A 14,649-nucleotide genomic window follows, 5' to 3' on the forward strand; every position below is an offset into this window, starting at 1 on the left:
AATGTCATTTCAGGATGTATGCATCAAAAGTACCCCAAACACACCGTTTTTTAACATTAGTGATCAGCTGAAAAGGAAGGCAGAACCAACCTGCCTCACAAATGGACTACACAGTAGGAAAAGTTCAAGCCTATGAACATGAGCTGCTGTTTTCATACAAATCAAAAGGTAACAAATCCTAACGACATACTTTCAGCAGCGAAGACAAACTTAACTGTGAACTTAACTGGTGCTCATCAGTTGGCCCCTGGGATATGACCTATACCAGCAAAGATTATTTTTACATTATTGTGAAAAAGCATTTACCCATTAAATGTGACAAAGCAAACCCAGGAGTTACTATTAGCAGGCACCTGAGCATGGCTGAGGCTAGAACAAAACTAACAACAGGAGAATAGGAACCAAACCCCAGTTCTACAACAGCATATTATGGGGAAAAGGACCAGGGCACAACAAAGAGAAGTAAGACAGGCTGCTCACAAGTACAAGAAATCTTTGGCACCAACTCATTTTTGAATGATATTCACTTGGGAAAGCACTAACAAGTCAGATGCAGTTCCAAGAACAGAGGGGGATGATGATGGTGAGAGGGTGCAGGGGGGGGTAAGAGCCTGTGCCCATCCACCTGGGTCTCTCAGAGAAGCACTGATCAACACAGTTAAACAATACCTTTCTCTTATGAAAAGGGCAAATAATTTCCTGGCACTAATAACTGATCTCAGACTAACTAAAGTACTGTCCAGTGTTATTTCAAAGTAGCTTTCAGCAGCCTGAGTAGCAGTAATGCATGTGAGACTTAATGACAGAAAAATATCCCCAATTTCTAATCCCATTTTTGCCAGTAACAACTCCCTTCATGTTCTGATGCCCCACCAATACCACGGGAATAGTGTTACTCAAACCTGGCCTTTCCAATGTCCTTGCCATGTTTGCATAGCCCTCTCATAATCTCAAGGATCATCTTGCAATTATTCTTCTAAGTCTCTCCTTTTCCTAGTGCGTCAAAAAGATTAAGCAACAACGTCAGAAGGGTGGCAGCAGTATTAGCAACATGGTTTTTATCCCTTGTTCTCACTGGCAAGCAACACAATCCCTAAAACATTAGCAGCAAGGTTCCATCTTTCATTACTATTTTGCACCAAGAAGAAATTCAGACTGTAATATTGGGGAACACATTTCCAGTTGAGTTGTCTGCTGATTAGCTCAATGCCAGGAGAAAAGCCAGTGTGTAACAGGACCTGGCTTACCGAGGGCTGTGAGTCCTGAGGATGTCTGTGATGAAGGACACACAGAGGTACAAAGCTTCAGGCCTGCTGTCAGTGCAGTGAGGGCTTTGGATTTAGAAACTTTGGCACAGTGACACAGCACCCTGGCTGTCCAGCAGGTCACCAGTGTTAAGAGAACCCATGCTCCTCTCCTCTCCTCTCCTCCACCAGCATCACATGAGGTGGGGTTGCAAGTATGCTATAAAACAGTCATTCTGTGTCCTTCCCTCACTGGAGAGACAAAAATAAACATCACTTGCCAAAATAAACCGATAAAAGCTTCCCAAATTAGCAAGTAAATGGTCTAGTATGACAGACAGTCTTGTGGCAAGGAGGAGACTGGAAGGGAAGCAGCTCCTGTTCTAGTCTCAGCTCTTCCAACAACTTTTGACTTGACCCTCCTGGATCACTTGGGACCTCCGCCTCTCCCCTTCCCACCCAGACAGCAACAAGGCCACCCTCTGCTGCTTCTTTTCACTGCCCCAGCTCCCTCCCTCCTTTCCAGACTCATCAAGGTCATTCCCAAGTGGTGAGCACAGCATCGATTCCTCAGTGGCTCAGTCCCATGTATGTGTCATGACAAAGGTTAATATTTGCCTTTTTCATTGCAAACAATTAAGGGGAAGCTGCACCTCCCATTTACTCTGCAGAGGGCACAGCCTGCTGCCAAGGCTCCTGCTGTACAAAAGACAGATGCAATCAATGCATGCTCCACTGGTGTTTTTAGCAGCTGAATGAAAAATTGATCATTTGAAAAGGGAGAGAACCCACTCATTTACAGTACATATACACTAATATTCAATATTGCACTAATAAGGCAGTACCACATTCATCCTGTCTTACTACAGTAAACCAGTGATGTTTCTCCCCATGTAAAATTAACATTACAGAATATTATGTTGCTGCTGAATAGTGAATTGATTGAGGGTGAAATGTGTCACAGTGGCAATTCAGGAGATATGTGTTCTTCACCTAGTGAGGGAAAATGGGTGTGATTCTTTCACAGTCCTCACACTCCTGACCTGAGGTACATTTTCTATAAGGAAAATAATCCTTTTCTAGTCTGTTTTCTTCTGAAGTCACTTCACAGCAGCAACCAGTGAGTTTTTATGCCCCAGAGAGCAAAATGAGGAATCCAACAACTGCACAAGGGAAGTATGAACAACCAGCAGTCTTTTCTGATCAGTGCTGAGCTAACACAGACTTGAAAGGAAAAGAAAAAAGTGAAGATTCTCTATCCAACTATCTCTTTGTCCCATGAAGACCCTTAAACAGATGTTGACAGGAAAATCATACATTTACTGAATGTATAAATTCATTAAATGTCATTTACAATGGAAAACAGTTAGCAAAAACAAAATCTGCAGCAGAAAGCTTTTAAAACTATCATGTCTTTTAACCTGCAGAAGAGCAGATTGAGAGGGCTTGGTGGCACACAGAACAACACTGTGACCTTCCAGTCAAGCACCAGGTAATTCATGTGACCTCCTGTGGAGGTTAGGATGTATTTTCACCAAAATAAGAGGGCTCCCCTTTGGTGTTTTAACATTTCACATCGTTGAATACATTTCCCTGGGAGTTAGTCCAGTAACAATAAAAGTTAACACCATGGGCTTTTTTCATGCCAGCAAATAGTTGCTACTCAAAGCTCACATGCATCACATATGAGAATATGCCCACCCAGGCATATTCTGAAACACCGCCTGACTTCTAGTTCCCCAACACAAGGTCACACAGCTACAAAGAATGGAAGAAATAAGTAAGGGTTTAAAAATTGTGAGTACATACATCAAGAATGCATTCTTTCTGTTGACAACAAAACTTCAGTTCCTTTGTCAAAAACAGGGCTTCTTTAAGAAGAGACATTTCAATCTATGCTCTGTTTTATGAAATACAAGAGTTTCCTGACCAATACTTAATAGCTTTACCCTGGCTCTGAATAAAATTACCATGTGCTGAGAGCCAATGCATCTTCACTCTGACCTGCAAAACTTCTCAAGCTGAGAATCAGAGCTGAGCTGAAACAGGCTGCTAATGAAGTTAAACTGAGGGACAATCTCTCTTTCTGTGTGCTCAAACATTTACAGAATGAGTCAAGCTCAGCTATTTGCTGACTACTCATCATTGAACAGTAGCCACTCAGTTCAGTGTGGATTCTTTCAGTCTTACAACCCAGAGAACAATCTCTGTGCAAAGAATACACATCTTTATTTACTATCAATTAATGAAGTTAAAGAGGAACTTTCACACAGGCTATCCTCAGAGAAAATATTGAGTGAAATAACTTTGTACTTTGACTCCAGCTCCCTTATATTGTCCCCAGTGCTTTTCAGTATATTTGTATTACAGCTCTCGCCTCCTCCTCTCAGTTTGTCCTTTAGCAACCCCACGCCATGACACCACTCCTCTGACATGCAGGTTTTCACAATAAGGCTGGAAAAGGCAGAAATGCAAAAGCCTGCCTTCAGAATCAGCAGCAAAGTGCAAGGCATAATAAATATCTCATGTGCAAGTCTTCTTTGAGCAGTAGACAATCCCTTTAAAAGGGATGGAGGGAAATAAATGGACCAGAGAGAGAGAATTCGGAATGTCTGGCAATACTTTATGACATCTCCAAAACGAGGTGTTTCCTAAGACTGCTTTCAACTTCACTCCAGCTACTTTAGGGAAGATGGCAGCATGAGAGTGGCAGGGGGAGAGACATTTAACAATCTTACACTTGCCACCCTGCCTCATGGATTTCTTTGCTTTAAAATGAGAGGTGTAAATTTGTAGCATCTCAAGCTTGACTGTAAAGGTCCATGATGGCCAGAAGGTGTTTGGTTCCTAATGCTGAGCACAGAATGATGAGGGTTGTTTGTCTGGTGATACCTTGCTGAGAGATGACTGTGGTACCCTTTCAACCACAGGATAATTCCACTTTCTATAACTCATCCAAATTATTCTAGTGGGGCGAAGCACTATTCAGCATTGTCAGGCTACTTATTGAAAGCTGGTCTCCATTTCACCTCACTACCAAACTGCATCTTCTAAAACCAGCAGTTCATGCACTGTTAATGCTCAGGGCTATGCATTACTCTGTCCTCTCAGCTGTGGTTATTTATAGAATTACCCAAATCTAAAAAAAGTATCTTCATATGCTTCCAGCAATCATGTTCCATCAGAATTCTCCTTAGTAATGCTCTACTCCTTCGCAAACCCCACTGTGGTAAAGTGCGTAGGAAAGGCCACAGTGAGTCAGTCGAAAAAGGACCTCTGCTTTTTAAAGAGACACAGCAGAGTCTTGTGGTCAGATAATGAGTAACAGGATGGCCCAGTACCCTGCCTCTTTATGCACTGAGAGAAGAGAGGTGAAGGCATGACCAAAGATGTCTCTGGAATCACAGTTGATGTTTTATGGTAAGATAAGTGGCCTGCCTCTCATCTGTTTTAAAAACAAAGCTAAGGCAAAACTGGATCCAGTTACAGCCTCAAAACAAGCAGACCTGGATGGTACCACAGCATTACAGCCTGACCTGTTGTACATTCCTGAGCCTGATACCCCTCCTGGCCTTTCAAGAGGTTTACAGAAGCCATCCCAAAGCTTCAAGGGATGAGCTAAAGGCTAAGGGACAGTAACCCCCAGCTAAATGCAAAGTAAAGGAGAGGGAACAAAACCCACAGGTTCTCAATCCCTTCTGCTGCGTACTCACAGTAGCAGCTCACTCCACTTTCTCATAGGCACTGCTTTTCAGAGCAAGAAGTTTCTTTTTCTTCCTTTTCCTATTTATAATAGGGAAAGCCATATGGCTTTCTGTCAAGCCGCTAACAAAACATTCAGTTTTAGTCCATTTTTTTAACCTGGCCCACAAGAAAAACAACCAATCACCCTTCACTTTTATTGACTGCCAATAGTGGTTTGGAGTATAGGAACTGGGAAAGTATTTTTACCATTTTCTATAGAGTCATTTCAGAAACAGTATTTCAAACAAATTGACTCCAACCTGGCATTTTAGCAGACAAACATAAATTTTCACTTGGAAATCTGAAATCATGCTGCTTAAACCAGTAGTAGAGATAGCAAATTCTTTCTCCCTCAGACTTACAGAGGTAACTAGCTATTAATTTATATGCACAAGAATACAACTGCAGCTTTATCATCTAGCAACAAGCTCTGAGCCTTTAGAAATAGGACAGTAACAGTATGGAGACTTAGCTTGAAAGGGCAAAGAAAACCAGATAGCCTGTCTTCAGGTCTCAGTGAACACTGTTCAAACATCTCAAATCTCAGCCCCTCCCTCCTTACCTCCCGTATGACTTGCTGCAGCTCCTCCTGCTCCATGCTTTTGTGGATTTCATCAACTGAAGGCATAAGAGGGGCTTTTTCAAGTTTGTGCTCCACCTCTGGCTTGGAGACATCAAGCTCCTCAGAACTTTCCACCTGCTGTCCAGCACCTGCTCTCACTGGGGGAGTTGGTGTTAAGGCAACAGAGGCTCGGTACAATTTCTTGTTTTGACTCTTAGACTTTCCTGTCAATTCAGAGGATCCAACACCAGCTTTTCTACCTGTGTGACCAGAGCACACTGAAGAGGAATCTGATTGTCCATGGGAGAATACAGACTCTGTACCCTCTGCTTGGAGAGCTTCCAGTCCAAGATCTCCCAGTTCTAAACCCAGTTCAGACTTCAGAAATGACTGCTCTCGAATAAGTTCAGAGACCTAAGGATTCAAAAAGGAAACAGCTCTGAATAAGCACATTAAAAAGTCACAAACAGACACAACTATGCTTTCTTGTTATTTATTCAATCACTCACTCATTCCTTTCATGTGACAAATACAGCTATAAAATATATATATGGTTTGCCTTTATGATTGCAACAAAGAGGATCATAAAAATAAATGGACTTTTTTGAAAGCCAACATAAATATGAATTACGGCAGCTCCCCAAGCCACTGACTTTTGCAACAGGGATGCACACTGCCAGAGCAATTCAGAGAGGCAAACGTAAAGGCTTGATTCTCTTTTTCTTGGCTAAAACAATTTAATTTTGTTCTTTTCTTTCTGCAGTCTGTGAAATCCTTGTTTCCAGTGGTTCAGGAGCTTACAGAGGACTCCTAGCATAAAATGTACAGAAAAATGAGAAATCCTTTTCCCTGCAAAACTCACCACAGTCATATCAACTAAAAGGAAACACCTCACTTCTGCACATTCCTATTAAAAACAAGCAAGGCTTCACAGCCACTTAAATCTATAGTTAACTTTGCTTAAGGAACAGCAGCTGGTCTTGACAGGACTACTCAAGTGAGAAGAGGAGTTCCAAGATTATGTGAATCTCCTGAATCCTCTTTAAAGAAATCCCTTCCTGGGTCTTTTCTTAGTAAAAGATACAGAACACAATTACTTACTGGTTCAATGACATTCAATGGAGAAGGACATGACAGGTTGTCAGCACTTCTGCTTCCATACATACCCTGAAAAATTAAGTCAAGTTTATACATTCAGGATTTTTTTAGCACTGCCAGAACCCAATACATAAACATACTAAGTCTAAGAAACAGGAAGCAAAGATGACCGGAGAAAGTTTACTTCAGACTTCTAAAGCTGGCTCTCTTCTACAAAAGGATTTACTAGTAAAAAGATATTTATACGGTTCAAAGAATGCAAGTTTGGCTTGGTATCAGAGTACTAACATATTTTCATGCTCTTAGGTTTCAGGGTTTTTTTCCCCATGATAAAATACTGAAGATGAATATGTGGCTACTGCTTGTGCTGCTTCTACAGAAGAGGACTCACTAAGAAGGAGGAATGAAACCCAGGAAGAACATATGATACTTCATCTGTGCTTCTTTTGTTTGGCTGATGACAGAGTTGCATCAGAACAAAGAGGAACAGTCTCCTGCTGAGCACAAAGGAGAAAGTGTATCTCCATGCCACCAATAAACATATGGAACTGTCTTTTCTTATCCACCCTCTTGTTCTTGGGAGTGTCTGTGGGAGCAGAGCTTCTCCCACTGTTTGTCATGGAGCCACACATTCATCTGAAGGAACTACAAAAGGTGATGAAGGAAAAAAATTAAGATGACAGCTTGATTTTCCTGTGGGTTTTTTTTTGTTCCATAGATTGGTAGAGCTAGAGGGGAAGCACACCCCATTTCTTGGGAGACAAACACTGTATATTTCTCATTCTCTGTCTGCATTTTACAAGGGAAAAAAATCAGTGCAGGAAAAGTCCAAAAAAGACCATTGCCATTGCTATTTGATAAGATTTCAGACATGAGCACTACATGTACCAAAACTGAGATTTCAGGGTGATGAAGAGAAGAGCATAGCACTGATGGAAGAGGTCTGAAATCTGACATAAAAAACAAGAAGCTATGTATTGATACATATTAACAGCAAGAAAGTCCCTCTAGTCACACATCTTTACCCCAAGACAAAAAAACTTACTGAAAATAACAAGATACGACCTCTGAAAATACACACAGCATAATTGGATTCCCCAGATACCATCCCATCACAAGAGTTTTAACAGTTATAAGTTATTAACATTACAATGAGAAAACACATGATGTTGCTGCAAAAGTCACACTTACTATGTGAGTCTGAGGTGTGTAAGGTGAAGACATGTGCAGGCTTCTCAGCTGGTCTTCCAACACCAGCAAACGTTCTTCTAACTGCATCTCTAACTCCTGCAGCTCCATTCGGACAGACTTCCTCAAGCTCTGTAGCTGATCTGCTTCATATCTACAGCAAGGCCATCACAAAAAAGAACAAGGAAGGGTATTCAGTGCACTCAGCTGCACACACAAAGGGGGAAGTGAGCAGCACAGTTACATGAGAAAAGGATTCCATGCGGAGGAATTCAAATTGGAATACAGAAAATTCCTCTTTCCTGAAAAAATAAGCTAAACTCCTAGACAGAACAAGTCTTTCTCCATTTACAGAAAATATGTATTACTTCATGGAGAAAACTAAACATGGTAATCACAGAGCACTCTCCAAAAATGTTACTTTTAAATTCTTAAATACATGCAAGCAGAAGAAATCGGCATTTATATGTATTTCTAATCAAATCTAATTTAAGACCAGTAACAACAAAAATCATAGAGCGACACAGTGATCATTACTTCTCCTGCATGGTTCTAGATTTCCAAGCAGTCCCAGCCACATTTTTGGTGAGGATGCCATTGCCTAAGGCAGCCAACTGGTTTCAAACATGATTACTTGTAAAGTGATCAGAAAACAGCTGACTCAGCTGAAGTGAACACATAAGCAGTTTTGAAAATTGTTCCAGATCAGTTGGTGCTGTAGCTCATGGTGAACACAAACATACAGAGCCAGAATATCCTTATCACCTGTAACCTGCTATAATGTTCATTTTCTATTACACCTACAAACTGTAGAGGAACTAACTAAATAAATAAATAAATAAAATCAAAGCTGAAAATCTTTAAGATTTTTCCCCCCAGTATCCTATGTTCAAGTATTCTATGATTAAAGTCCTTAAAATCCTCAGCTGTAAAATCACTTAGGAGAAAATACGAAGAAAAAATACATCAGTTAATGATAAGCACAGATTAGAAGAAACAAAGAGGAAAAGACACAAGAATGAAGAAAGAGACCAAGTAAGTTTTTGCAAAAATTCAGCTTCAAATTGGAAATAATAGGGTTTTTTGCTCCAGTTTCCAGGGCAGTGACATATTTACTGAAATATTTGCAGAGTATTTTGCTCTCTTTTTTTTTTTTTTTAAAAAAGATCATTTTACCTCTCCTCCTCTGTCATGTGCTGATAAACTGTTGTCTGTTGACGTAACATAGTCAATTCCAAATCCATCATTTGGGTTCTAAATAAGTTTAGATTTCGCCTCACCACTTGCAGCTCCTGGAAAGTATTCTAGAAATAAGATAAAATAATGCATTACATAAAAAAATTAAATAAGTCTTTATCCTATAATCACATTTGCTCAGTTGTGCACTTTGAGTAAAGCAGAACCTCAGCATCTTCAGTAAACTACAGAGGCTGCATGCTGTGAACTCACAGTAACTCAAGAAAACAGGATTTTCAAATGTATCATACAAGTAAATATATTAAAACATTTTCATTGTTTAGATTAATTCCTTTTTAACATTACTTGCAGGGTGGAGTCATCCATTATCTCTTGAAAACACAGACAAGGAACTGTCAAAAGTTAGCAAAATCTATGGCACATTTAGGATGTTTCCTTGTATTTTACTTTGACTAAGAACCACTGTGTGTACAGGGTCACTTACTTCATAGAGAGGTAGAATGGATGATCTCTGAGTAGTGTAACTGGCAGCCACTGAAAGATCTTGACCCCTCATCACTGGGTACTAGGGAAGAAGCAAATGATTTGAAATGAGAACATCAGAAATGCCCTTTATGAACTCATCTCAAACACGCAGATGCTCCAAAAACAGCCATGGTTAAAACACAACCTTGTGATTTCTGCTACCAATGTAAATATTGCAAGAGGAAAAGGAAACCTCACAAAATGGCAGTGCCAGCCCTTAAATGAAGCATGTGCACCAAAGCTCTCTGATGCAAATGTATTCCATGTGAAAAAACAAATTAATGCTTTCTGACATAGTAGGTAGGATAAGCCTAAGTTTTTATCCACGAAGCACTTTATGCCTGAAAACCCAGTAGTCCCAATTGTCCTAGGTAATGACAAAATGAACAACTTGGATCACACAAGTAAGCAAACTCAACAGTGTCCCATATGCAAATCATGATCAAAGTTTCATCTGTGTAGGGTTTTGCTCAGTTCTTAGTTTGAGGGGTTTTTATTGATTTTGTTTTTTACTCTCACTATATTGCCTACAGCCAAAGACCTCTAATGGCATGCTAATGATCTCCAATGAAACTTCCAATGTGCTGAAGAGTTTGTATTTGTATGTTGCATCAACTCATGGAGCAACCACACAAAATTCAGTGGTTATTACATGTGGAGACATGGCACAACAAAGAACAGTTGAAATGGCAAAACCATTCACCTTTTCAAATGTGAAGCAGAGAGCTTGTTCAATATAAATTTGAAAGAATTCAAAGGACTATTGACACATCATGGAAAATTTGAAGCATGTCCATTCATCCAGAGTAGTTTGGCTCAAACATGATTGCATCAAGGGAATGTGTTCTTTTTTTTCTCTCCCAATTTTCACTGTTCCCTGTTCTATCAGAAATGTATCTACTGCTCTTGATTCCTTCCTAAAAACAGAACGATGTGTTTGAAACACCTCAACTTTTTCTTTAGTGGTGTGACAAACTGTGGGTGTAGAAAAAGCAGAAAAGTAGCACCAAGGAACTGTATGCTCTAAACAAGATACTTTCATACAAACCTTTTTAACAAGAGACCAAGTCCCATGATAGAACTACTTTAGACCAATTACACTGGAAGTAGAACAAGTGGTCTAAGAGGCATTTTTATCCCCTCCAATATCAATTTCATTTTTTCAGTTGAACCAGCTTGAGCATGAGCTCCATATGTAATGCAGAGACTTCTTCAGCAGGTTTAGTGAGCATGGTGCAAGTGATAAAAGGGCTGTTTGCACATTGCAGCCTTACACATATCAAGGCTACAACTGGTTCCCAAGAGGAAATTTTACAAAGGTTAAATTCTGCAAACACTTATTCCCAGGCCACTACCCGGGCAATGGGCGACTTAAAGCACATTTGATGGCAGCTTTCCACTGCAGAGCTGTGTCCCAATTCCCAAGCTCAGTAAGACAGGCAAGGCTGCCTGATACAGCCAAAGTCAGACTGCACCAACCTCCTGGTTTTGCTAAGTGGCAAAAGAAAACTGACATCATTAGTGAAGCCATAGGATTTGCAATGAAAATGTAAATTTCTATCAGCTGGATGGGAAGGCTGTAAAAGGCAAGAGAGAGGTTAAAGGACTATCCATATCTATTTTCAAATCTAAACCTAATGACTATAACTTTAAAATAATAGTTGATAAGAGTACCCTGTTCTTCCCTCCCACCCAAGAATATCCGTTAGAGTTTAAAAAAAAATACAAATCAATCTGTGTCAACTGCAACAAAAATTAAATGCAAAAACAGTGGCTCACTGTAGAGATAATTTGCCGCTTTAAGCAGAAGATCCCAAAGCAGCAGCAAATCAAACCTGCACAAAACGTCATTTTTTCCTGATCTGCAGCACTATGCAAAGGAATATTCAGATTAACATTCTTCTTGTATAAGGATAAAATACAAAGCCCCTTTGGACAAGGTAAAAATTTGTTTTCCTCTTACCTGTGAGAGGTTCTGCAGCGAGTTGCGGATGTCGTGCAGGACCCTGCGCAGCTGCATTTCCACAGTGGAGGGGGGGTTGATGGCATGGGATCGATGAGGAAATCCAGAGTGCCTTGGAGAGAAGGGACAGCTGAAGGGGGAAAGCAAGCTGCCAAAAGAGGAGCCGGAGATGCTTGGGACGCTGTGGGTGCTCAGTGTCCTCACGTGCTCACAGAGTGGTCTCTCCTGCCACTCGGCAGGGAGGGAGTGGAGGGAACACGTTGACTGGGACATCTGGGCCGGCGTATGCAGCGGGCAGCTCAGCACCCTGGTGGGACTGGGCTCTTCAGACAGCCTGCCGGGCACAGTCTGGGGCACTTCTTTTTTGGAGGATGAAGGCGCAATGAACAGCGTGGATTTGCACGCTGGCTGGCTAGAAGCTGCCCCACCCTCACTTCTGTCATCCTCAGATGCTGCTGTCTTGTCTTCCTCCCCATGGGTGTACTTGTAGGTGAATGAAGGAGGACTGCACAGAGTCTCTTTCCCTGGAGTTAACTGGACATTGACAGAGGACACCACTTTCACGGGGTTCAGCAATGCAGTTGGAAGAGACTGAGAGCGCCGCAGAGGATAGCCCGATTCAGCAAACCAGAGTCTCTGCTTCCTCAGGAGATCTTTTGACTTGAGCAGAGTGCGTCCGGCCCTACCATCAGCTGTGCTGATGATCCTCATTTCGGCCCTTTGCAAAGCCACATGGACCCTATCCATGGATGATGGGGAGGAGCTGCCACCTTCCAGAGACTCCATCGACTTGAGGATATGGTGTGTGTGGTACTGAGGAAATTCAAATACACTGCCTTCCTCCAGCAGCTCTGAGTCTTTTTGCTCACGGGAAATGTCTTCCTCTTTAGAGCTGACCTCTCCTTGAACTGTCTCTGACATACAATGTGACTTACTTTCTCCTCCTTGATTTTGTTCAGTTTCAGAGTCAATAATTTTTCTAGCTTCGTTCATTCTGTTATCAGAAGGTGACTCTACCTTCCATCTCTCTACCTGAGAGATAATATCCTCTTCATCATCATCATCATCATCATCATCATCATCTTCCTCTTCTTCCTCAAACTTATTGAAACAAGGCTGTTCCTTGACTATTGGCGTTTTCTGTTCCTCGCTGTGTGATGTCACGGTTGTCTCACTGTCACAGCTGTCAGCACTGCTTCCCATGCCCTGCAAAGACTCCTGAACCTAGGAAAGACACAAGCCAGCGATGGGGTAAACACACAAGATACTCAGCTGCTGACTTCTCAGAAGGCAAGCTAAGAGTCCAAGTACATATTCATTAGAAATTAAGGTGGGAAGAAGAATAATGCAGTTAGCGGGCAAGAAGAAGAGTGAAGAAAAGCCAGGAAACCACAGTATCACACAGGTTAGAAACATGTTTAAGTATGACACCAAAAAGAGATGTTGAAAATTTAAAAAATTGAAGAAAACTTTCACACATTTGTCTGATTTGACAATAAATTTTTTATTGTCAGAAGAATAGAAGTGGTAGCAGAGTAAAAGAGTAAAATAGTAAAATTGTAAGTATTGATTGCAAAAGGGATACAGGGTAGAGGATGACTTCATTCCCCCAAACAGAAAGTTTACAGTCATCTCTGAAAAGCAGGGTGATCTGAGGGAATGCATAGAGAGGAGCAAGGAGAACTGCAGACTGTAGTGTAGGTAGTGCCTCAGGACAAAACCAGTCTGCCCATACACTGGGCCTGTTTTAAGTCACAGAATTGTCTGAGACTGAGAATCTCACATCAGGCTGCTAATCTCTATTGAAGACTGCATTCAGTACTATCACCCCATCCTTCCATCCTTTCTCCTGATACTTCTTCCCTTTTCATTCTAAATCACAGTTTAAAGCACAGCACACGTATGAAGAAGCTGCTAATTTAATAGGTAACAAATAGCAAGAAAAGCATCTATTAGAAAGGAAAAGAAAGAGATCTCTGGATTGAATAGCAGATTCCTTAGGCTGGCCTGATTGACTGCTATATTTACAACTGGACATTTTCATTTTCTTGGTATCAAGTACAGTCTTGCAAGTTTACCACAGCTGATGTATGAGCTAGAAATTTAAAGCTTTCCCCACCTCTAATGTCTGCAGCTCTCAGTGCCACAAGGATACTAACTATTAGTTCCTTCTAGAGAGATTACTCATGGTGTATCTCAGGCAAGAGCTCCTTCTCTAAGCATCTAGAAGAAAATTTCACTCATGAAGGTCACGCTTTAAAGCAATTAACACTGCACTCACTGGCACAGCCAAGATTTAGTATGAAAGACTGTGCAGGTTCAGATGCTCTTCAAGTCAAACGTATTAAAAGAACAAAAGATTGTAATGTCTAGGTGAAATTAAAAGTGCTACATGTACGCATATCTGTGTCTCTAATCCTCTATCACACTGCTCACTTACAAGTCAACTTTGAGGGAGAATTCTCATAGCTTCTTTGGTAACATGAAACTCCCCTGCAGAATATCCCATCATAATGTCAAATACTCCCTTAGAAATCTTTAGTTTGCATGTTAGGCAGAAGAGAAAATAGAGTTCCAGTTTTTGAGTTTTCTCCTGAGTTTCAGGAGAATTCTGTGGTGGCTATGGTCAGTTGTTTAACAGTAGATGGCACTAACTAACCAGACTTTTAAGAGAGACTGTACACCCTGCTCCATCCCCTTCATCTTTATACAGGTTCTCCTCATGAGCTGCCAAGTTCTCAATTCCCCAAGTATCTTCTAAATTCAGCTCAGCACTTGGTCTGAACAGAGCAGCAAAGGTGGAAGAAAAGAGAGTAGCAACTTAATAGTACAAACCTCGTGCATTCTCAATGCATTCTTTCAGAATAGCGTAACAGAAAGTAGAAAAATCTGATTCCTTTACAGCCAACACAAATAAACCCCACCAATCTTCTAGTGAAGGGGCACTTAGTTGCAACATGCTTTTAACTGACCCAGAATCATGTTGCAACCAATATAAGGATCAGGAGTGAGTAACTCTAATCTGTGAGATTTTCTAATATGCCTGTAAACTTCAGTGCAATCCCAGTTTGGTAGAGAGCAGAACCAGTATTTCAGACTATTGCTCTCCTTACAGAGACTCAGGGTCA

General features: G+C 41.0%; 1 protein-coding gene across 5 annotated transcripts in view; it reads right to left on the reverse strand.

Annotated features, from left to right (window-relative positions):
- ITPRID2 (ITPR interacting domain containing 2) overlaps positions 1-14,649 on the reverse strand; it is a 62,449-nt gene that overhangs the window by 2,214 nt on the left and 45,586 nt on the right. For 4 of the 5 annotated variants that reach the window (XM_071747195.1, XM_071747194.1, XM_071747193.1 and 1 more), the window contains exons 12-17: positions 11,522-12,745; positions 9,518-9,598; positions 9,013-9,140; positions 7,840-7,990; positions 6,652-6,717; positions 5,551-5,964 (exon numbers count right to left, since the gene is read on the reverse strand). In XM_071747195.1, the coding sequence (XP_071603296.1) occupies positions 5,551-5,964; positions 6,652-6,717; positions 7,840-7,990; positions 9,013-9,140; positions 9,518-9,598; positions 11,522-12,745 (2,064 nt within the window). Of the gene's footprint in view, positions 1-5,550; positions 5,965-6,651; positions 6,718-7,839; positions 7,991-8,019; positions 8,044-9,012; positions 9,141-9,517; positions 9,599-11,521; positions 12,746-14,649 lie in introns of those variants that run through there. The other variant, XM_071747196.1, reaches the window with a different exon arrangement.

The sequence above is a fragment of the Heliangelus exortis genome, chromosome 6 (genome assembly GCF_036169615.1).
Source record: "Heliangelus exortis chromosome 6, bHelExo1.hap1, whole genome shotgun sequence".
NCBI classification, from domain to species: domain Eukaryota; kingdom Metazoa; phylum Chordata; class Aves; order Apodiformes; family Trochilidae; genus Heliangelus; species Heliangelus exortis.